Source organism: Petaurus breviceps, unplaced genomic scaffold, assembly GCF_028583685.1.
Source record: "Petaurus breviceps papuanus isolate PSGF00001 unplaced genomic scaffold, PetGlider_PUasm1.0 138, whole genome shotgun sequence".
Taxonomy (NCBI): Eukaryota; Metazoa; Chordata; class Mammalia; order Diprotodontia; family Petauridae; genus Petaurus; species Petaurus breviceps.
In genome coordinates, this window is record NW_027185694.1 from 11,712,248 (window position 1) to 11,736,987 (window position 24,740).

Consider the following 24,740-nt stretch of genomic DNA (forward strand, 5'->3'; position numbering starts at 1 on the left):
GTGTGTGTGTGTGTGTGTGTGTGTGTGTGTGTGTGTGTGTGTGTGTGTGTGTGGACTTGCTGGATTTCAAAGCTATGCCGCCATTGCAGTCTCATCCTAAAACCTCCCTCAGTGCCTGGGGCATTCTCACCCTGGAACATCTAGCTGTCCCCAGAACCTTCTCACCTTGGAACAGCCCTCCACTCTGCTAGTTACCTTCCATTATGGAGTCCCTCCCAGGATCTCCATTTTGGGGAGGGATCCAGGCTGGCTAACTTTCATGCCCCTTCCAATAGTAGTTCTGACTTTCAATACTATGCCCCTGTTTTGGTACCTTTCCCAGCCCTGCTCCTCCCCCCTTCCATATTCCTCCAGTGTGTCTTCCTCCATTAGAGGGTAGGTACTGTCATTCAATTTACTTGTACTTGTATTCCAAGGGGCCATCTTGCCACTGGATCCAGATGGCTCCAGAGGAGACAGTGAGGCTGGTGACTGCACAGTCCTCCCTCACTTAAATCCAATTCATTTGCAAGTCATGACATCACCTTCCAGATATCATGGTCCTCTTGGAGAATGAAGGATAAACATCAATTTATATCTCCATCACTTAGCACAGTACCTGCCGGTAATCATATTTAATAAATAGTAAACACCTGCCTGCTGATGTGAGTGGTTTTATGATGGTATATTGGTTTGCATCCCTATTATCATCTTTTGAGTTGACCTGTGTAGAATTTTAGACTTTTTTGCTGTCTAAACTCTGAAATCTATTCCCACAAAGTTTTAGATAAAAGTTTAGTTGTGTTCTTCTCTATCACAAATTCTAAGAAAACTCAGGCAATTCCACCCGATGTTCCTATCACTTCTGTTATACCGAGCCAGTTCCTTATTAGTTTCAATCAATTCCAGAATAGCAGGTCCCTTGGCCAGTTTGTCCACCTTCTGAAGTCTATGAGCACTGGAAAGTTGATACTTCTTTTAGCTGCTTTAGTTTAGGACACAAAGATCCAGTGGGTATAGATGGTTGAAATTTCCCATTCCTAGCAAGTCTTACCTCTGTACCAGCTTTCTTATATGCTTTCAGAATTTATTATCCAATTCCTCCTCACCAGTCAATCTGTAATATACTTCCATGAAAATACTGCTTTTATTCCCCCTCACCCAAAGGCCCTCACCATACACTGTACCTGGCATTTTGCTAGGCATTGAGGATAAAAACAAGAATGTCATAGATCTGCCCTAAAGGGGATGCCTGGAGGGACTGGAGTCAGGAAAGGAAACGACCGATATCTAAGGACAAAAGAAATGCCAAGTAAACTCAAGGGCAGGGGTGAGTGGTGGTGGTGGTGCACTAAGAAAGTGGGGAAATCAGGAAAAAGCCTCTGGTGAAAGGTGAACATTACAGGCATGGGGATAGCCTCTCACAGAAACAGATGGATGAGGGACAGCAAATAGCCAGTCTGACTGAAGCACAGTGAGTGTATGCATGGGAGTAGTGTATAAAGAACCTAGAAAGACTGGCTGGAGTCTGATAATGAAAAGTTTAATGCAAAATAGAAGAGTTTTGAATTTTTACGAGAAAATAGGGAGTCACTGAAGTTTGCTGAGCAGGAGAGTAATGGTGAGATCAGTGCTGTAGGAATACCAATGTGTAAAGGACTAATTAGGGAGGGAGCTGAGAAATGATTATTGAGGCTGTTCCAAGTCTTCTCTTCTTTCTCCCTCTTCAGTCAGCATGATGGTACAGTAGATAAGAGCACTGGGCTTTTGAGTCAGAGAAAAAGGGTTCAAATTCTGCCTCGGAAACTTATTGTGTGACCTCGAGAAAGCCTTCTCTACCTGAATTATCACATCTGCAAAATGGAGGCTGAACTAGATTACCTTTAAGTTCCTTCCAACTTCTTTGATCTCAAAACCACTTAGTAACTGCCTTTCCAAACATGCACACACACACACACACACACACACACACGCACACACTCTCTCTCTCTCTTCATTTCTCTGATCTTTGATAAGGTGGCTTTTCTTTTTGCCAAAGTCAATTCATCTACATGTCCTTGATTCCATCCCCTCAAGTATTCTCCGGCAGTTTACCCCCATAATCAAACCCTCTCTTCCTAATTTTCAACCTGTTTCTACTGGTTCCTTCCCAATACTTCCAAACATGCTCATCCTTAAAATGTGGGGAAACCCCCCAAACCTTTTGCTCACATTGATCTCCTTGAGAGGAAGGACTGTCTTTCGCCCTTCTTTGTATGCACAGTGCAGGGTAGATAAGATGTTTGTTGACTGTCACAACCTTTTCTGAGCCAAACTCCTAGGGAGAAAACAAACTATTGCCTCTTACTTCCTTTCTTGTCAATTCTCAACTCTTTGCAATACAGCTCCTGCCCTTGTCCCTCAAGTGAAACTGCTCTTTCAAAAGTTGCCCCTCATCTCTGAACTGCCAGATCTTATGATTTCTTTAGTCCGTATCCTTCTTTGCCTTTTTGCTGCATTTGACACTATTAACCATCCTTTCTATTCTCTTTGGGTTTTCATGATACCACTTACTCCTATCTGACTCTTCATTATACACATCATGCCCCATAACTGTGGGTGGTGCCTAACGCTCTGTCCAGGGCTCTTTTTGCCTCTCCATTTTCTCTTGTGACCTCATGAACTTCCACGGGTTTAACTATCATTTTATTAAGATGACTCATATACATACATGTGTGTGTGTAGGGACATAACCTATCCCTCGCTTCCATGTTGAATTTGATAAATTTCTATACCAAAATGTTTGTGTGTACTTGTGTCTGACCCTTCTTTGCCCATTTCAAATGAGAGGTTCATTGGATGCTCACTCCTCCCTCCCCTTTTCCATATTTGTAATTTTCTGACACTCCAATTGTGAGAAATAGCAAATTCTAACCTTTTCTTCCTCCTTTCTACATTAGTACATTCCTTGTATCCTCCCTTCTCTTTATCCTCTTCAAACTCTCAGAAGACAATCACTAGATCTGTCAAAAAGGAATTCTAAATCTTCTTTTCTGTCAGGAACTCCTTTACTTATGAGTGCCTATGGGTGAAGACTTTGGACATGTTCTCTGAATAATGCTTTCAAATACATAAATAAAATAGGTGGTATTTCAACTATATTGAAATAGTTACTCAAAATTTTTTTTTAAAATAAGTTCGGAGACTCCAGATCAAAATCCCCTGCTTTAAAGGGATATTTGTTTCTTTTTCCTTGATAGTCTTAGCACTACAGCATCATACAGCAACTTCAAATTGCCCAAATATATTTACCTTTCTAGGTTTCTCTGAACTTCTGTATTTCAAATATCCTGTTCAGATCTGTTTTTATTTTTTTTTTTTTAATCAGAAATGCTTGAAAGCTCTCTGTTCCATTGAAGGTCAAGGTTTTATGTGATCTTTGTATTTCCTTGGTATTGAACTGTTTCTTTCTGGAGTTGCAGTAGTTTCTCTTTATTATGGGAGCTCTGGATTTTCGCTGACATTCCTTTAACTCCTTCCTTTTAAGAGGCAATTAACAATCAGTGTATTCTTTCTATTTTTACTTATTTTTCTAGTTCTAATTGATCTGGTCAGTATTCAGCTGCCATTTCTTAGAATATTATGGCCAGGATTTTTTTTTTTAATGGTTTCCAGAATTCAGTGATTCTTAAATGATCTTTTCTTGATTTGTTGTCTAGGTAATTTTTTTGCATTTAATATCTTGTATTTTCTATTTTTTCAATATTTTGATCTTGTTCTAATATTCTTTTTGGCTCATGGTCTATCTTGATCTATTCTATTTTTCTAAGAGTCCTTTCTTGAGCAAAATTTATCATTTTCTCTTCTAAGTTACTTATTTTCCTTCAAGTTATTTTGTCCAGAAATTATTTTTTAAAAATTCTCTTGCTTCATTGATGCTAGGCATTCACGTAGTCCATGTGTAGAATCCAGTTTTTCCTTTGAGTCTAGATCTCAATATTTGCAAGACTTTTTGATAGGTACAAGTCCACTCAAGGGAGATCACTCTTGGCATTTCCACTGGAAAAACAAAGTGAATAAAGGATATCACCTGGATTATAACATGAATATGGATGTGCAATTCGGTGTCATAGATTTAGGTAGAGGAGACCTCCAAGTTCAGAATCCAATCCCCTCATTTTATAGAAGAGAAAACCGAGTCCCAGAGATGTAAGAGACTTACTGAGGATCACAAAGCATTTGAACTCACGCATCTGATAGATGGCATAAAGGACGTCACACCAAGGGGACTGAGGATTAGAAAAGGTTAGCTGATCATGTGACAAGACTGAAAAAAAGATGGACAACCCAAGCATTGCACTGGTAATGAAAAAGAACCAGAGGAAGGTCTCTAGCACATTGTGTGGATCCTCAATTTACAGAAAGACATAGATAATAATTACCCAAGATGAGTGGATATAGCTGGGTTGTAATTTACAGATTGGAAGAAATGCTCACCAAGGATGATATCAGGGATCTGAACTATTACCTCACATGCCCATAAAGTGCTTTGCACATAGTAGGTACAAAATATTTGTTGAATTAATCCTTTTTAACGAAGAACTAATTTTTCTTCCTAATATTTTTTTTCTATCTCATTTAACAACATTGTGTACTTATTTTTATCCTTTAATATGTTTTGTTACAGATATAAAAAAATGTGAGGTATAGCAGGCTATCCTGCAAATATCTCCTTTATGATTTTTAAACTATGTGATTTCAAGCTTTGGTATCAAGATATTTCCCTTATTGCCAACACTGAAAAAAAAAAACAGCCCAAAATTAAAAAAATAAAAATGTTTCCCAAATACCATTTTATTTGTTTCTTCACACATATCTGCTTCTACCTTTTGGCAAGCAAAAACAGCATACCATACAAAAATCAGTTTAAAATGTGATAATTAATCTTTTCCAAAAAATACATATTTTACCACAAGTATGGCAGACCATGTAAAGCTGACCAAGTATTTTTAGTGCAGAAATACTAAATTTTAGTGCTGATATTTTATGACTTAAGATTTAATCTTACATACTGCTTTAATTCAGTTAAGGAAAATTAAAACTACAAATTTTCTAGTCAAACCATAACATATGACACGACTGGCGCTTAAAGCATACAAACACTGATACTTGTCTAGATATAATTAAAATGCTACAAATTGTTTTTCAGGTTTTATGTCAATATTTTAAAGACAGTAATAACATAATAAGGGCTTTAGGGTTTTTTTTTTGGAAGTACAACTGAGTCTAGAAACGGAGTCAATTAATTTAGTCAATCTAATAGTAATTTAATAATAACCATTTGCAAAGTGCTTTACATGTGTTATTTCATTTGCTCCTGCAAGAACCCTGTGAGGTAGATTATATTATTATCCCTATTCTATAAATGAGGAATCTGAGGGTAAGGGAGGTTACATGAGTTGCTCAGGGTCACACAACTAGTAACCAGATTCAAACTTGGGTCCACCTTACTCCAAATCCAGCCTTTAAAACCTCTGTACCACCTGGCTGCCTCTAGAAAAGGTTTTAAAACTACGTAATTATTCTGTCAATTTACTTATGTACTGGTATAGCTGATCTGTAAAAGCTTCTAATGAAAATTTTTCCTTCACTCTGGCTCTTCCTGCTGACCCCATTGTAGCTTTTAAGGAAGGATCTCTGATAAACTTCTCCATTGCTTTAGAAAACTGTGTTGGGTCAGGTTCACATAAAAACCCTGTGATATTATCTATAATAGACTCTCGAGGTCCACCTGAATTCACTGCAATGACAGGACACTTCATGTACATGGCTTCCAGAGGAACTATGCCAAAATGTTCGTTGCTCGGTGTATAAAGCACACAAGTACAATTATGGAGAAGAGAGATCTTTTGTGTGTCTGAAAAAGACCTCAGGAATGTGACATGGTGGCTAAGATCAAACTGGCTGACTGTATTCTCCAGTTCTTTATAATACTCTATGTTTTCCAGGATTCGTTCATCATAACCTCCAGCCATTATTAGATGGATGTTTTTCCAATCTTGAGGATCTAATCTCCCACGTAGTTCAAGTAACGCTTCTAAAGCTAGAGTTAGATTTTTCTTCCTTTCATATCTGTTGATTGAAACAAAAACAAACTTCTTTCCTTTGGGAATTAAGTTATGGAGATCTGAAGGCACCACGTTGTCAAAGCTGCTGACATTCAAAGAAGGGTAGAGGACATCTGGGTTTATGTGTGCTAGAGACTTGAAGGTATTCTTAAAAACACTTGCTGTGAAGGAGCTATTGACCACAATGCAGTCTGCCATGCCAGTGGTATACTCTTCTACCCAATCAATGGGAGCTCGGTAGAGTCGTTTAAGAAAAGAATTTCTCTGAGTGAGAAGTAAATCAGGAAAATGACAGTAAAACAGTATCTTCTTCCGATGTCTGGCCAGTCTAAACACTGGGATACAAGCAGATACCTAATTAAAGCAGAAATGAAAACCGGTTAAGAAAGAAAACTGCCTACTTTGTGTTGTGTATACTTAAAACCACAAATTCGATGAGGCTCCCTTTAGATTTTCATATCCCCTTCCTACAGAAAAGCTGCACATATAGAACCATAAATCTGGAGGTAGAATGGACCCGAGGAGAAGTCACCTTGTTCCAGTCTCTCATTGTTATGGAATAGGAAAGTAAAGGGAAGAGAGGATAAGTGAATTAATTGCCCAGGGTCACCCTGGTAGTAAATAGCAGAGGCAAGCTGGGACAGAATGCAAAATTTCAATGAATGGCAATAAGATTTGGTGACTGATTTCTAAACGTCCCCCCAAATTCACAAAAATAAAACTAAAGAATATCTTTGTATTACTTACCTAATTTCCTGTAACACCAGAAATGAACTGCAAATGTGTAACTAATGCTGCGTTTAATTTTTCTATTTAAAAAAAAAATCCTTAAGCCTCTGCATAATTGCATTGATCTTACTCACCCTTAAACAATGCTGTTTCCCACTACTAGACAAAAGAAGAATGAGCTTATGTCTGTGGTAAATACACTCAGCTCCTCTGACACAGAAACTCTGGGAAAACTAAACTAAAATATTTGGAAAGGAGGAAGGGAATGTGAGACTATACGCTGACACTGCATAAAAATCACCTGATATAAATGCTATCCCTTAGCACAGTGCTTGGCACATAGTAAGTGCTTAATAAATGCTTACAGTCTACTTTTGTCCTCTGGACCTGTTAATACTGCTTTCATTTTATATTTTAAACAACGTCACTTTTTACAGAATCCCTTTCTGGAAAAATCACAGTACTTTAATGACAAAGAGATCATAGACATCACCTAGTCCAATCTCATCATTTTAGAGGGGAAAAAAAAACCAAGCCTAGAGAGGTTAAAATTCCAGTTCTTTCTATTATAAAAAGATCCACTGTATGTTCAGCCTAGAGGAAACAAGGGGACCAGACCAATCTTCAAATATTTGGATGGGGAAGTTATAATTTTAAACTGAGAGGAAAAGATCATCTAGTACAATCTCACTTTTCAGATAAGGAAATTGAGTCCCACCAAGGTTATGACTTGCCCAAGCTCATACAATACTCTGGAGATTCAAACCTGCATCCTCTGAATGAAAATCTGGGATTCCTTTGTAACTTGTACAAGGTCTACTTGGCCCCAGAGGGAAGAAATCAGGCACACAAAAGGTGCACAATATTCAGCTCAATACCAAGGAAGAATGTCAAGAACCATCAGAGCTGTCCAAATATAGAATGAGCTACCTCAATGAACACTAAATAGTCTGACACTGGAGGTCTTAAAGCAAAACCTTATAGAAGGAAATACTGATCAGTTAAAAATCTTTAAAGAAGAATCTTCCAATTCTTAGATTCTAATACATATTGTGAGGTTCAAGGTTATTTTATTTAGCAGTAACTTTTGGTAAAAGTCAAGTATCTCTTTGTAACACAAATACATTCCCAATAGTTTATCTGTTACCTTACATAGAATTTATTTTTTTTTGGACAGCAGATTCTTTTTAATTTTTTTTTTTGCCTTTTTTTGGAGGGGCATAGGCAGGGCAATTGGGGCTAAGCGACTTGCTCGTGGTCACACAGCTAGTAAGTGTTAAATGTCTGAGATTGGATTTGAATTCAGGGCCTCCTGACTCCAGGGCTGGTGCTCTATTCACTTCACCACCTAGCCGTCCCTAGTAAACTTTTTAAAAAGTGAGATCAAGATCACAAACTTAAGATGTGGAAGTGATCCTCTAGTCAATTCCTCCCCATTTTACAAAGGGGGAAACCAAGGCCCAGAGGGAATTTAATAATTTGTTGAAAGACAGTCAGTCCACAAGCATTTATTAGATGCTTATTATATGCTAGGTAATGTATTATGCTATGAAAAAAAAAATGCCCCAAAACATGGGCCCAGTCCTCAAAGAACCACATTCTAATTGAAGAAACAAGTAAACTATGTACACATACAATATATGCCAAGATTCAATGTAATCTCAGAATGTGAGCACTGGGGGGAGGGGAGGGAATTAGGAGATGGGAGAGGAGATGGTAGGAGGAACCACTAAATGCTCCATGCAGGAAGGTGGGATTTTAGTTGAGTTTTGATGGAAGCTAGGGAAATGAGAAGGCAGGCAGGTGAGGAGGGCAGCATGCCATTATTACTTGCAATTCATTTATTTTCACAAAATACTATTATTTTACTATGAAAACTGTAGCAGGGAGTCGAGGGACATTTTTGACAGTCTTCTAGCAGTTTCTACTTTAGGTAATTTAGCCCTGCCTTTTTTGAAAAAATGGCATATTGAAGTTCTCTTAGCAGAAGAGTATCATTAACCTCCCTTGGCTTCAGTTTCCTCATCTGCAAATAGTTGGGGTTGAATTACATGATTCAGGTTGAATGCAAAACATGGTAATAAAAATATATGCAAGGTATACTTCAAGGAGAGAATGAGAGCCCAACAGCTTTGAATTTCATAAAAACATTTAACATCCACTGTTTCTAACTTGTTTGGGGCATATCAAGAGCTAACAGGAATCTTAGAAACCATCTAGCTCAATTTCCTCCTTTTACAGCTGAGGAAAATAAAGGGAAAGGAAAGGATTTGCTCAAAGTCACATATGGCGATTAAATTAAGTGGCAAAGTTGGGGCTTGGAACTCTGGTCTAGTTTAGGTGTTCTTTAAAACATACAACCCACCCTGACCCACCTGACCTCACTGAGGCTCCTTCCTCATCCCTAACATATGTATAATGCACTCGTAGAGCAGAGGCCAAGGCTCTGGGTTCAAGTTCAGTCTCCAACACTCCCTACCTGCGTTACCTAGTGCTAAGCACAGCAGCCAGACATTAGGAGTCAACAAACATTTTTTGGATGCTTACTTTGCATCGGGCACTGTGGTGTGCTAGAGAGAATCCCTGCTCCTCAAAGAACTCACTCACATTCTAATGGAAGAAGCAACACGTATATGATTTTATACCGAGACGGAAAGTAACCTCAGAAGGAAGGCACTGGAAATGGTGTCAGGCGCTGTGCTAGTTGCCGGGAATACAAAGCAAGGAATATAGATTAGTCCCTGTTCTCAAGGAGCTCACAGTCTAACAGGAAGACAACCAAAGGACAAAGCAAAGATAACTGAAAGTGAAAAGGCACTCTAATAATGGAAGTGAACATGCATTTATTAAGCTCCTTCTAGGTCAGAGGCACTATGGTAATTGCCTTGCAAATATTAACTTATATGATCCCCAGCGCTGGGCGTAAATGCTTACTGAATGAATGATCCTCCCTATAATTCTGGGAGGGTAGTGTTAATATTAGCCTCATTTTACGTGGGGTGGAGGGGAATAGAGGCAGACAGAGCCCCGAGGTCACAGAGCTATCAAGCTTCTGAAGGCGAATTAGAACTCAGGTCTTGCTGCCTCCAGGCTTAGCATTCTACCCATTGCACCACCAGGGGAATCGAGAAAGGTGGGCTTTAGGGTAGGGCTTTAAAAGGCCATAGCAAATGCTTCATAACGGATTTGACTTGACTTTTAGAGGCCTCAGTTTCCGCACAATGACCTGGGCCTCACTGTCCTAAGGTCTCTGCGGCCCTGGGGTGACAGGCGTCCATGGCCCCCTCACCTGGTCGCACACGATCACGTCCATCTCCTCCCCGCTCAGCAGCAGGATGTAGAGCGCCAGGTAGACCATGCGCAGGTAAGCGCACAGCGCCGCGCCGCGCCCGCCCCAGCCCAGGCTGCGGGGCAGCCAGTCCCCGGCGCAGTGCACTTGCAGCTCGCGGCTCTCCGAGAAGCAGTGGCCCGGGTCATAGTGGGCCGTCCACACCTGGACGCGGCAGCCGCGAGACTGCAGGGCCAACGCCGCGTCCAGCACCAGCCGCTCCGCGCCGCCCACGCCGAAGTCCGGGTGCACAAACAGCACGGACGGGCCACTCGGGCGGCCCTCCGACCCCCGAGGATGCATCGCCTCCTGGACCCTCGCGCTTGCGCACATCCCTCGGGGAAACCCAGGAGGAGCCGCGGTCCCGGAGGCCCCGCCAGCGCAGACTCGAGAACAAGCCCCACCCTAACCCCTCCCAGCCGCAGTCGATATAGCGCTGGCGTGGCATTGGACCGATTCCTCTGACCCATCTTCTCGGTGCGAATGGCTCCGCCCCCTTGGGGCTTGAGTGAGTTTGGACACGTTAGCTAAAAGTTGAGGGTGTCCCACGCATTGCCGGAAATCCTTGTGCGTGGCTTCTTATGTGTCTGTGTTTTTCAGCAAATGAAACTAATTTTCATATGCTTTTTCTTGTTCAGTGTGGAGAAGAGAGACCATAACACCACGCTTTCTTGGCTCTTTTTTGAGATTCTGCCTATTTTAAATCAGGCATTTGTTGAACCACCACGGGAAGAGGTTGTCCCTCCGCCTCCTCTCCCCGACTGAGAAGCCAAGCAAAGGCAGACTCTTCTGGTTACGGTTCCTGACACTGCGGCTGGAAGGTCTGCCACCGCATCTGCTGGCTTCTCCACTGCAGCGATGGTATAACTCCCCACTCGGGGCCTCCTCTGGTTGGCCTGGGTGTCGCCGCTGGCACTTGGGGGGTCTAGGGGCCTGGGAGGCCGCTGAGAAGACTGCGGGTGGAATCCCCCGGGTCGGGGGCGGGCGGGGACTCCGGGCTGGGGCTTCTTCTGTCGTTGATACAAGATGGTCTTTTTATTTCTGTCCGCAGCCGGGTCCTACTCCCAGCGGTACCAACGTGGGCGCCTCGGGCCGATCTCCCAGCAAAGCTGTGGCCGCCAGGGCCGCGGGATCCACAGTCAGGCAAAGGTAAGGAGCGAGTCCGGGGTGTCCGGGCCTGTGCCCCCTGGGCCTCTTCGGTGTTGAGGCCGGTGAGTGCCCAAACAGGCCCTGTGCGGGGTCAGCTCTGTGAGGTCAAGGCCATGTCCTACTTACCCGAAGACAGGGAGATTGATAGAGAAAGCTTTCGTTAAGCTCTACTGTGTACCACGCACTATGCTGCCACGTTTGTCTTCTGCCTTTCAATCAGTCGCTATTATTAAGCGCCTACTATGTGCCAGATACTGTACTAAGCGCCGGGGGTACACATTAAGCGCTCACCTTTTATTGTACACAGTTGGTGCTGGATATATGGTTGTAGAAGTAAAGAATTTGGGTGTGTGAATGACAGAGGTGGCATGAGCCGGTCAGTCATTAAACATTTATTGAGCCCCTACTACACGCATGTGTGTCCGTGCCCGTCCCCAACCCAGTGTATGCATGGGCACTAATCCATGGAAACACAAAGGCAAAAGACAGCCCTGCTTTCCGGGGGGGCATAGTCTAATGGGGAGACAACAGCCAAACAGCTACGTACAGATGAAACATAGACGGGGTAAGCTGGAAATCATCAGTAGAAGAATTGTGCTTCCATGGAGAAAGGACCTGGAGGAGACCTGATCTGCCTCTCTTCCGTTCATCACATATTTAATAAGTACTCATTATTTGCCAGGTACTGTATTAGACATGAAGAAAAACAGATAAAAGAAGAAAAAAACATTTCCATCCTCAAGGAGAGTATGTTTTACTCGGGGCTGGGAGTGAATCAAAACAACATGTACAAAGATTAATAAATACAAGATGATTTGAGGAAAGAAAGAGCACTAATCATGGATGAGGACTGGTAAGGAGGGAAGGCTTCACAGAGGAGGTGGTTACCTGATGGAGAGGCAGAAATGAGGAGAGAGGACATTGCAAGTCTCAGGGGAGGGCTTATAGGTGGAAGATGTCAAGTTAGGGATACTAGGCTGGTTTTGCTATAGTGTAATAATTTGCATGAAGGGGAGGCATGAAATAAGACTAGAAGGGCAAATTGGAGCGAGTATCTAGAGGTCCTTAAATATCAGACTTAGGAATTTGTTTATCATTCTAGTAGCAATATAAATAGCACATTAGCTGAGGAGTGACATAATCAAACTTCTGTTTTAGGAAGATTTTCTTTGATACCTGTATGGTAGCTGGATTAGAAAAGTGAGACTATCCAGGAAGAGGGTTGTCATTGACTATCAAAAGCTGTAGAGAAGTCAAGAAAGATGAGTATTAAGAAAAGGTGTTTGGATTTAGAAGTTAAAAGATGGTTGATAACCTTGGATCATTAGTTTTCCTTAGTGTGGTGAGGTCGAAGACACATTGTAAAGAGTTGAGGTTAAATACATGGTAGGGAAATGGAGGTAGAAAACTTTTCTACATGTTTTGCAGAGGAAAAGAAAAAAAGATAGAATATGAGGACCTTTTTTTAAAAAATTTAATAAAGGTAGGGAGGACTGGGGGAGGAGGGAATGTTTAAAAGGTCTCACTCCCAGAAGAGAGGAGATATGATTGAAGGCCCAAATAGAATGGTTGGTGAAGACAAAAAGAATGTGTACCAAGGATAGGTGAAAATTTTGAGGTAATGCTTACAATAGATGGTCTTAATTTTCTGAGTAAAGTTGGAAGTGAGATCATCTGAATAGACTTGGGGGGGGGGAGGCGGCGGGGTAGGTACTGTTGTTTTTATCCTTCATTTTCAAAGAGAACCATGGCATCTGGGAAATGATGACATGACTTGCAGTTGGCTTTGATTTGAGTGAGGGAGGGCTGTGCAAGGTCACCAGCCTCACCTTCTCCCAGAGCCATCTGGATCCAGTGAACAAATGATATTCATCAGGACAACTGGAGATGACTCAGGATGCAGTGGGAGACCATGGCCCTTTTAGGCCTTTTCAGAGGTAATGCCCATTCAGTGAATAGGCCTGTTTAAGAAGTGAGTGAAGGGATGGCCCTTTAATTAGGAAAAAAGAAAAAAAATTAAGCTGGCAGGGGAAGACCCTCAGGGTTGTTGTTGGGAAAAGTTACCATTGATATTCACTCTCAGCCTGCAGGGCCCAAAATATAGTCATTAAATGGAGGAACCTATTGTGGTCCAGTCTATGAGCTTTAGTGTGAATTGTTTTAAGGTTTTGTGAAAGTAGACAGGAAGGAAGGAATCTAGGCAGTAAACCTCAAGTTAAGTGGGGAGCCTCTGACCGTTAAATTTTACATTCCTTTGGAAGGGAGGAGGAGAGGGAGACTTGAAAAAGAGGCAAGAGTGTGAAACAGTTTTTGCTGGGACAAGACAGTTAATCTGGAGAGAAAGTATTGTTACATAGCCATGAGGGCCCAGTTTGGATGAGATAAAATGAATATTAATGGATTCAGTCAGCATTATTTTGTGCCTTTCAACAGCTTTTCAGTTAGTGAAGAAGACAGGTGGTGGAGATGATTCTGGGTTGTGCATAGTCAGAGAAGGAACAATGGAAGAAGATGGGGGAGAAGAATTCTAGAGTGGAGAGCAGTGAATAACTGAACTGGTTAACAAAGGACGGAAATTGTGAAAGGAGGAAAATGAGGCTGATGGCTTGGGAGAAAAAGGAGTATGGGGGGAATGGAAGTTGCAGGGAAGACAAAACAGGCTTAAAATGAGACGAAAAGGGAGAGATGAAATAACAGGTTATCATCAGAGGGGAATTTCAGGATTTAAGTTAGGGGAGTTGGGCATGGTGGTAGTCTTGTGAGCCCTTTCAAATAAGACACTTTTTTAAACCTTTCTTTGTGGATATTACACTTATCACAGTGCCTGGCATAGAAACTTGATTCGATTATATTTTATCTAGAGAAGTAATGGACGGAAGGGTGAATAGGCTATCATGCCTCATTTATGAATATTACCATTGAATTTTCAAAAATGCTGCATTTAAGAACCTTAAATTCCAGATGCCTTAATTTTTTTTTTTAATCAAATACCCATTCTGGACCTATCACAGTTTTAGGTATCGTGGAACATACAGGGATGTAAATCCAAAGTAATGACTAGTGGGTGTTTTTGTGACTTTGTCATCCAGATTTCTTTATAGTTAGATTTTGTGTAATACAGCCCTTTTCCTCTAGAAGTTAGTCTTGCTTACTATAATCTACAAGGGCTACATATGTAAAAATAATTAGAAAATGATAGAAAGTTATTTAAATTTTGTGTTAGAAGCTGCAGGTAGTCATAGTGATCAACAGAAGGTAGAAAGAGCAAATGTGAATTGTAGTAATAGTTGAGGGCTTGACCTACACAAAATTTCTCTCATTTGTCCCCTTTCACTTAACCATAGAGCCACCATTCTAGTCCAGACTTTAGTCACCTTTCACCTAGACTATTGCATTCATTCTAATTGACCTCCCAAAACAAATTACTACATTGGTCATGTCCAAAAATGATACTATATTCTGTATCTTGAGTCTCACTTCTCTGAGGTGAGTAACATGGTTCATCATTAGTTTTCTGGAATTATGGTTAATCATTGTGTTGATCAGAGTTCTTAAGTCTTTCAGAATTGTCTTTACAATGTTGTGATGTAAACTATTATGTTTCTGTTCCCTTTGTTCTGCATCATTTCGTATCAGTCTTCCCAGGTTTCTCTGAAACTTTTCCTTTTTCATTTCCTCAACTAGTATTCCTTTATATTCATAGAATGTAATTTGTTCAGCCATTCTCAAATTCATGGGCATGTCCCTTAATTTCCAGTTTTTTTCTGCTATAAAAAAGTGTCTATGAATATTTTTGAATATGTGGATCCTTTTTCTCTTTCTTTGATGCTTTGAAGCATAGGCCTTGTATTTATATTACTGGGTATGTATAATTTGGTAACTTGGAACATAGTTCCACATTGCCTTCCAGCATGGCTATACCAGTTCACACCTCCACCAATAGTGTTATCAGTGTTCCTATCTTTTCTTTCTTTTTTAAAAATTATTTTTTATTTAGTATTTTATTTTTCTCCAGTTACCTATAAAAACAGTTTTTAACATTCATTTTTAAAACTTTTGAGTTTCAAATTCTCTCCCTTCCTCTCTCCACCCCTCTCACTGAAAAGGCAAGCAGTTCAATATAGGTTAAACATGTGTAGTCATGCAAAACATTTTTGTAATTAGTCATGTTGTGAAAGACAACACAGACCAAAAAAGAAACCCTCAAGGGAAAAAAAAAAGTATGCTTCAATCTGTATTCAGATCATCAGTTATTTCTCTGGGAATGGATGACATTTTTCATAAGTCTTAAGAGTTGTCTTGGATCATTGTATTGCCGAGAATAGCTAAGTTGTTCGTAGTCAATCATCTTACAATATTGGTGTTAGTTTGTACACAATACATTTTGCTTTGTATCAGCTCATATAAGTCCAGATTTTTTTGAGAGCATCCTTTTCCTCATTCCTTTTATTACAGTAGTATTCCATCACAATTACAAATGACAATTTGTTCATCCATTCCCCAATTAATGGGCATCCCTTCACTTTCCACTTCTTTGCCCCCAGAAAAGAGCTGCTATAAATATTTTTGTAAATATAGGTCCTTTTCCTTTTTGTTTTTTATCTCTTTTTGGATACAGACCTAGTAGTGGTATTGCTAGATCAAAGGGTATGCATGGTTTTATAGCCCTTTGGGTGTAGTTCCAAATTGTTCTACTGAATGGTTAAATCAGTTCGCAACTCAACCAACAGTGCATTAATGCCTCATTTTTCCCACTTCCCCTCAATGTTTGTCATTTTTCTTTTCTGTCCTGTTAATTTATTAGCTAATCTAATAGGTACAGATGTAGGTAGTACCTCAGAATTGTTTTAATTTGCATTTCTCCAATCAATAGTGAGTTAGTGCATTTTTTTTTACATGATATAGATAGCTTTGATTATGTCCTTGGAAAACTATATCTTTTGATCATTTGTCAATTGGGGAATGGCTCTTTATAAGTTTGATTCTTTCTCTACATATTTGAGAAATGAGGCCTTTATCAGAGAAACTTGCTTCAAAAATTTTTTTATAGTTATCATTGCTAATTGTATCTCCATCCTATCCCCCTTCCTTCTGCCACTATCCCTCTTCCCCCCCCTCATTTATTCTATTCTCTATTTTAGTCCTTCCAAGTGTTTTGCTTCTGAGTACTGGCTCTCCCAATCTTCCCTCCCTTCTATCACTGCCACCCTCTTCTCTTATGCCTTCCCCTCCTTTTTTCCTATAGGGTAAGATAGATTTCTTTTTTTTTCCCTCCCTTTTTGGAGGGGGGAAGATAGGGCAATTGTGGTTAAACGACTTGCCCAAAGTCACATGGCTAGTAGGTGTTAAGTGTCTTGAGGCCAGATTTGAACTCAGGTCCTTCTGACTCCAGAGCCTGTGCTCTATTCACTGAACCACCTAGCTGCCCCGTATAGATTTCTGTACCCAGTTGAGTGTGTGTGTTATTCCCTCTTTGAGCCAACTCATTTCCATCTACCCCCATCTTCCCTTCCACTGTAAAAGTTTCTTCCTGCCTCTTTTATGTGAAATAATTTGCCCATTCTGCCTCTCCCCTTCCCCCAATGCATTCCTCTTTCTCACCCTTAATTTTTTTAGATAGTCAACTCACACTTGTACCCTCTGTCTATATATATACTTCTTCTAACCGCCCTAATAATGAGAAAGCTTTTATGAGTTACAGGTATCATCTTTCCATGTAGGAATGTAAATTATTTAACCTTATTAAGTCCCTTATGATTTCCCTTTCCTCTTTCCCTTTTTATACTCCTCTCGAGTTTTGTATTTGAAAGTCAGATTTTCTGTTCAGTTCTGGTCTTTTCATCAACAATGTCTTCTATTTAATTTTTTCCCTGAAAGATTATACTCAGTCTTGGGAGTAGGTGATTCTTGGTTATAATACTAGCTCCTTTGCCCCCCCCAGAAGGCCATATTCCAAGCCCTCTAATCCTTTAATGTAGAAGCTGCTAAATCTTGTGTTAGTCTGACTGTGGCTGAATGATACTTGAATTGTTTCTTTTTTGGCTGCTTACAATATTTTTTCCTTGACCTGGGAACTCTGGAATTTGGCTATAATATTCCTGGGAGTTTTCATTTTAGGATCTCTTTCAGGTGATCGGAGTATTCTTTCAATTTCTATTTTACCCTCTAGTTCTGGAATATCAGGGCAGTTTTCCTGTATAATTTCTTGAAAGATGATGTCTAGGTTCTTTTTTTTGGGGGGGGGGGAGGGATCATGGCTTTCAGGTAGTCCAATAATTTTTAAAAATTATCTCTCCTGGATCTATTTTTCAGGTTAGTTGTTTTTTCCAGTAAGATAATTCACATTGTCTTCTGTTTTTTCATTCTTTTGGATTTACTGTTTCTTGATTTCTCATAAAGTCTTTAGCTTATGTTTGCTCAATTCCAATTTTTAAGGAATTATTTTCTTTAGTGAGATTTTGTACCTCCTTTTGGCCAGTTCTATTTTTTAAGGGGTACCTTTTTTTGCTTTTTGGAGGGTAATTGGGGTTATGTGACTTGCCCAAGGTCACATGGCTAATTTTTTGTGTGTTAAGTGTCTGAGGCCGGATTTGAACTCAGGTCCTCCAGACTCCAGGGCCGGTGCTCTATCACTGTGCCACCTAACTGCCCTTAGGGGTATCTTTCTTGAGTAGATTTTTGTGCCTCTTTTTCCATTTGACCAATTCTGCTCTTCAAGGCATTTTTCTCCTCATTGACTTTTTGTACCTATTTTGTTTTTTTTAACCATTTGGCCTGTTTTGTTTATGAAGGTGTTATTTTCTTCATTATTATTTTGTGTTTTCTCTATCAAGATATTGACTCATTTTTCATGATTTTCTTGCATCACTCTCATTCTCTTTCCAATTTTTCTTCTACGTCTCTTGATTTTCAGTATCCTTTTTGTGTTCTTCCATGGCCAGCAGCCAATTCTCATTTTTCTCGCAGGCTTTGGATGTAGGAGCTTTGACTTTGTTATCTTCTTCTGAGTGTATGTTTTGATCTTCCTTGTCATCATAGTAATAACTTCTACGGTCAGAATTTTCTTGTTGTTGTTAGTTCAGAGATGTTTCTAGGGACCTGTGAGTTTTCACTTCTTCTCAGGTGACATGATGTAAGGAGAGGTACATTTACTACTCTCCTGGCCTGTGCTCTAGGCAATGAGTGACCACAAGTACTTTCTTCTGCCCTGAAACTGTGAGGAGGATCCCCATTCCACTGTGGCCACAAGCTGTGGCCTGCTAGTGCCCCTCCCCATCCTGGGACTACCACCCAGGATTGTGAGCCGGATCTGAGTGTGAGCAAAGCAACAGCCCCCAGTGCTAGCCAAGAGACCCCTATAATCTCCTGAGGAGTTGTTCGACTCCCTTAAGACCTGTGGGCTGAGTTCCCATTGCTGCTATTGTTTCAATGCCTCCAAAGGCCTGTGCCTAGTTTGGTGGGGCCCAGTCTGTGTTGATGTGGCCAGCACTGGACTGTGCTCTACTCTCACCCAGGTGCAAAAGACCTTTTTTTGCCAACCTTCTAATTTGTCTTTGACTGGGAAATTATCTCACCCCTTCTTTTTGTGGGTTCTACCACTCCAGAAATTGTTTTATGGCATTATTTAAAGGTGTTTTTGGGGAGAGCTTAGGTGAGTTGCTGCCTCTGCCATCTTAGCTCTGCCTTCCTGTTCCTGTTTTGGTTTTTGTTTCTTTTTTTGTCCCTCCAGTATTGGTCATTTTCCATGTTTTTGTTCATCTTTGCCAGTCTGTTCAGTTTGAAGCAAAGTGATTTTCCTAAAATGCAGTTTGACCACATCATTCCTTTTCTCAGTAATGACTTACTGTTACCTCTAGGATCAAATATAAATTCTCTTTGACATTCAAAACCTTTTATAACCTGGTCTCAAACTAATGTTTTCAACCCTATTCCATACTACTTCCTCCACATACTTTACAGTTCAACCCAACTACTCTTTTCACTGTTCCTCATACGTGCTATCATTCCTATACTTTTTGCACTGACTATTTTACAGCTGGAATGCATTCCCTACTTGAAGTTCCTAGGATCTCTGGTTTTCTTCAAGATTACTTTGGGACCTTCTGTGAATAAATGAATGGGCTTGGAGTAGGAGGAGGAGAAAGGAAGTAAGAAAAGCAGAGGAAGAGCAGAAAGAAGGAACAAAGAATGAATGAATGAATGTGGCCTAACCTTCTAGCAATATACCCATAAGGAGTTCAGTGAGAATTAGACCTCAAGACTAAATTCTTTTCTTCCTTGTTCAGCTTCAGAGCTAAATTTGGTTAGCTTTCAGGATTGCAGCTTAGATTCTCCTTTAGAATTAGGGTTACTTTAATTGGGAATGTTCAAATTTATTTGATAGAAATGTTTTCATTTTTATGATACAACTATCCTAATTCATTATTATTTGAATTGATTCTTTAAAAACAAAATAGAATTTTACTTCATTATATTACTAATATGTTGTAAATTTTTTGGAAGGGGGATTAAATATGACTAAATTTTAATTTTTTTGTAGGAAAAATGCCAGCTGTGGGACAAGGAGTGCAGGCCGTACTACTTCAGCAGGCACAGGGGGGATGTGGAGGTTTTACACTGAAGATTCCCCTGGGCTCAAAGTGTAAGTCAAAGAAACATAAAGATAGTGAATATTAGCTAAATTCCACCTTTCTTACATTAGCTGCTTATTGCTTTTGATAGTCTCCTTGATACTGTGGCAAATACATAAGATGTAGTTTGTGTCAAGTGGACCAGTTTTACTTTGATCATATTAGGTAATGAAACAGTCCTTAGAATGACTAGGGATCAATTCTTGAAGTCCTCAGTGGCTTTGCTCACAGTTTCCTATGCCTACTTTGATTAATTTTTCTTGTGTATTCTTTAAAGCCAAACTCACATGTCACTTCCCCTGGTTAGTGATAACTTTTTCTCACACAGCATTTTGTTTTATAATTTCCTAATGTCCATTACTGTCATGTAACTTTATTGTATTGTAGCCACTGTACTGCTTTCTTATCCCTCTTTGAGGACAAGGACTAAGTCTTAATTTAACATTTGATTTCCTCCAGTGCCAAGCATAGTGCTTTCCATACAGTAGGCACTTAACGAAGGTTTATTGAATTTGTGTTTTGAATAGAACTATGTAACGATTTTGCAGTAATTTGTGGCATAGAAGAGAATCGGGGGAATATTTTATCAAATTTCATTTTCTTTTTGCTTGTTTTATTGCCAGAAAGTGGCATTTGATTGAGAAATGAAAGTAATAAATCATTTATTAGGTAATTGGCAGGGGTGGGAAGGTGAGAGAAGGGGGGCTCATAACAGTTATAGGTAGATGTGAGCATGTTCCCAACTTTAAAGTTTAAAGTACAATATTGAATGTCAGAGTTTGAAATTTCTCCAATAATCTTGATGCTAGAATTTCACTGCTTATGCTTTTCTTTCGTGAATAGTAAATAAATTTAGATATAAAAGTAGATTCATTGAGAATAGGAAACAAATGAGAGAATTTAGTTGCACCTTAGAAATTTTACTACTTTGTAAATGGAGACCTTTTGCTGACCTTCAATGCTGCACCTGTAGAATGAAACTAGCATGTTCTATACTCATTCCCAATGTGAAACCAAAATGACTTTGTATTAGTGTAGCAGTAAGCATCCTAAGCCCATCCTAGCCACCCAGGGTGGCTGCCAACACAGGTTCTTAGATCTGCTTTTCTAAAGGAAAGCAACTTAAAATGGGTTAACAATCTTGCTTTAATCAAACATACTGTCATTTACCTAGTTCAGGGAGAAAAGGTCAGCACCCTGAACTTCAGAGAATACAGAGGTTACAAGCAGACAAAAAATACAGAGAAGCAGATCAGCAGACAGGCTTCCAACTATCTGACCATTGCATCCATACCTAGTCATTTACCAGAGAGGGAAGCATTAACCTCTGGGTTTTCAGAGCTGGGGGGCTCAATGGCTGCCCAGAGTCTCGTCTGGTCAAATCACACAACTCTTACCAAAACGAGCCCCAAAACAAAACCTCACATCAGGGTATATATAGCCTTCTCCTGGCTCAGAGAATGTCATAACCCTCTTGACCCACTGCCCAATCACAAAGCATCAAGGTGTGCGCGTTCCTGAAAAACAAGCCTCCTGCCACAAGCTCCAGGTGACCACATTCAGCCTGTTAGGGGGCAGAGTATATTTTTAAATCAAGGAAGGTTTTCAGAGTCCTGGAAGCCTATCAAAGGGCCTAGGGGCAGGGAAGATCTTAAATTCCCATTTCCATAACAATTCAGTAGTTCTCATTAGATATTATAAGAAATGATGTAGGAATCAGCTTACCCTCTGGCTGGTTGGTTGAGACATAGCAGTCAGTTACTGCTTCTGTTTTGTTCAGTGTTTTTATTAGTAACGTAGAAGAACATGTAGATGGCTAACTCAGCAGATATACTGGTGACAGCAGGTCAAGGAAGGCATTACTGCTGGTGGTAGGAAAGAATTTGATGGGCCAGCTGTAATAAGAAGAAAGTTAACAAGAAATATATAGTCTTATACTTTGCTTCAAAAAATCAACTACATAAAAATGGGAGATTCTAAAGATTCACTTTAGAACAGAAGTTCTGTGGAAAAAAAACACTCAATTTGAGGCAATCCAATGAGCAACCATAAAAATCTAGTATTATCTCAAGCTGCATTAACAGGAGCATAATGTCAGAAGAAGGGAAATAATAGTCCAACTGCATTCTCTTCTAGCCAGATTATGTCTAGAGTCTTAGGCCCACTTGAAGTGCCATATTTTAGGGAAAATGCTGACCAGTTAATGTATGCTTTTCCCGAGCAGGGTGACCAAGATAGTTAAGGGATTGGAGGAGTTCGTGCCGTCGTTTGAATGGTTGAGGGAACTGGAAATATTTAGGCAAGGGAAGAGGCAACTTGGGATGAGCCAGTAAAATCCTACTGTCTAAAGATATTATTTGTTTGGTTTCTACTTCTAGGCACCAATGGGTGGAAAACTGTAGGAAACTAGATTTGCACTCAATATAGAGAAAAACAATGTAATAATAGTTGGAGCTATCCAAAAGTAGAGTGGGCTGCTTTGAGAGGAAATGAGTCCTGGTTATTAAAGGGTCTTCAAGCAGAGCCTGAATTTCTGTCTATTGGTGTTGGAGAGAAGATGCATGCTTTCTGGTAGAAGAGGGACTAGACAACTTTTAAAGGCCTATCCAGCCTAGGAAATCAGTGTATTGCATGGAACAGTGAAAAGAATGCTGGATTTGTAATCAGAGTACCTGAGTTTGAATAACAGCTCTACCACTTGGTACCTGTGTGACCTTACACCAGTCACTTTAGTTTTCTTGGTCTTAAGTTTCCTTGTCTAGAAAATGAGAGAGCTGAGATAGATGACCCCAAAGGTCACTTATAGCCTTATATAATCTAACATCCTGTCACTCTTGGTAAATGGCAAAGATTTGAAAAACAAATTTAGAATTGGACTGATTGAAATGAAAGAATTCACATCTAGTCTCCTGAGAATAGCAGCTTGAATTGTGAGATGTTCTGAAGAACCTGGTTTTGGATTCTAAGATCTTATTTTCTGACTGGTTATACCTGTATGAAAAGGTATTAATTTGTGTCTCTAAGGTTAGGGTTAAATAATTTAACATTTTAACAAACATGGTGATAGAACTGTAATGTGTGTGTGTGCGTGCGCCTGTATAAAATTTACCTCATTAGTCATTGTATTGTGCAAAACCTCCAACTTGCTTCCTCCTTAGATCATCATATTTCACCTTTTCCTGATCTCTGGTTATAATGTACTTGAACCTCACATACCATGCTGTACATTACTTTTGTTGTTGTACAGTGTCTTTCCTAGATAGTTGTATCAGGAAAAATTTTTTAGATTGAACTGAGACTTTCTGTTGAAAATTTCCTATTTGCCTCCATAAATTCACTTTAATATATTTGACTAGTTTATTGTGCTAATCTTTTCTATATGGTTTTCCAAAACAGAGATAATATAGTTCATTGTTATCCTGTATACTTTACCCCTGTTAATTATTCTGCCTTGATAGTACTTAGTCTTTATTTTTATGTTAAAAATGGTATGTGTATCTGTGTGTGCTGAAGTGAAAATTCACCTTGTGTCCCTCAACTGCTTACAAAATGATTTTTTAGCATTTTATATTTATATTATATCATTATGTATTTATACTATTATATAGTTGGTTTGCCTTTTAAGAAGATATAATGGTGATACTATTTCTGAATTTAAATATTATTTGAGAATTAAGTATTTATTGAATTAATTTTCTTTTTTCTTTTCAGTGGTCCTGTTCCTGTATTGGTAATGAGTCTTCTGTTCATTGCTTCAGTATTTATGTTACATATTTGGGGCAAGTACACACGTTCATAGACACAGCTGCACACATCTTTCTGACAACAGTTGTATTCTGGACCAAAAGCATGGTAGACTTTATGTGCAAGGAGAGTTTTTTGAAAGCTTACTGTTTTATAAAGAACTAAAAAATGAAAATATGAGTTGATTTTCAAGACCTTTTTTAATTTGTCTTTAACAAACTTTTAAAATTCCTTTGTATCAAGTCAGTTTTCTGAAGCGTTTCATCTGCGTAAAGATTTACAGGTTAGACATAATAAAATGGCAAATACAAAGTGTTCTGCTGTCTCATGATTTCTCCTCCCCAGTATAGCACTGATTCATTTATTGTACATAACTTAACATGTTGTAAATTATTTGAAAATACATACATTTGTGTATCTCAGCCATAATAGTGTCTTTATTAGATAGTTGTATCAGGAAAAATTTTTTAGATTGAACTGAGACTTTCTGTAGAAAATTTCCTATTTGCCTCCATAAATTCACTTTAATATTTTTGACTAGTTGATTGTGCTAATCTTTTCTATATGGTTTTCCAAAGCAGAGATAATATAGTACAGAGATCATTAACCTCATATCAATATGTTTTTGCTTGGCTGTTGCTAAGGAAACTAGTACTATGTTGAAGTCCATTCCATAGCCTGGGCTCCTAACTTTTCTACATATTTCTGCTTGGATAATAGAAGCATTTTGGGGTATTGATGAAATGGCAAGAAGATGTAGGACCTGCTCTGAACCTTGCATGGTTTTTCCCCCTATTTTTCTCTGCTCTATCAGAGGCTTAGTGATATTAAAATGTTGTTGGTGTCTGAAGTAATTTGTGTTTACATAATGCAAATCATTGTTTAAAAAATTTAGTGCAAATTAGTCTCTTACAAAACTTACTCTGTCCCTAAAACTATAGGAAATACTTGAAATACTCTTCATGCTTAAGAAATCACTGAAAATTTAATGTTGTTTATCATGTATACTGTAACCTTTTAAGTTGAGTATCAGACTCCAGCACAATCTTTTATTGATAAAGGTATAGTGTTCTG

The 24,740-nt window shown here is 39.4% G+C and overlaps 2 protein-coding genes across 2 annotated transcripts in view; one reads left to right on the plus strand and one right to left on the minus strand.

The window, feature by feature from the left end:
* SEC61B (SEC61 translocon subunit beta) overlaps nucleotides 1–23,981 on the plus strand; it is a 24,859-nt gene extending 878 nt beyond the window's left edge. The window contains exons 2-5 of the mRNA XM_069105731.1: nucleotides 10,925–11,004; nucleotides 11,195–11,292; nucleotides 19,832–19,933; nucleotides 23,634–23,981. Of these exons, the coding sequence (XP_068961832.1) occupies nucleotides 10,925–11,004; nucleotides 11,195–11,292; nucleotides 19,832–19,933; nucleotides 23,634–23,721 (368 nt within the window). The 3' untranslated portion in view covers nucleotides 23,722–23,981. The remainder of the gene's footprint in view (nucleotides 1–10,924; nucleotides 11,005–11,194; nucleotides 11,293–19,831; nucleotides 19,934–23,633) is intronic.
* ALG2 (ALG2 alpha-1,3/1,6-mannosyltransferase) lies at nucleotides 4,780–10,548 on the minus strand. Its single transcript, XM_069105719.1, has 2 exons — nucleotides 10,105–10,548; nucleotides 4,780–6,440 (listed from the first exon to the last, which is right to left on the minus strand). Exons 1-2 carry the CDS (start codon nucleotides 10,474–10,476, stop codon nucleotides 5,538–5,540), a joined length of 1,275 nt encoding a protein of 424 aa, XP_068961820.1. The 5' UTR covers nucleotides 10,477–10,548; the 3' UTR covers nucleotides 4,780–5,537.
* Nucleotides 23,982–24,740: the final 759 nt, after the last annotated feature.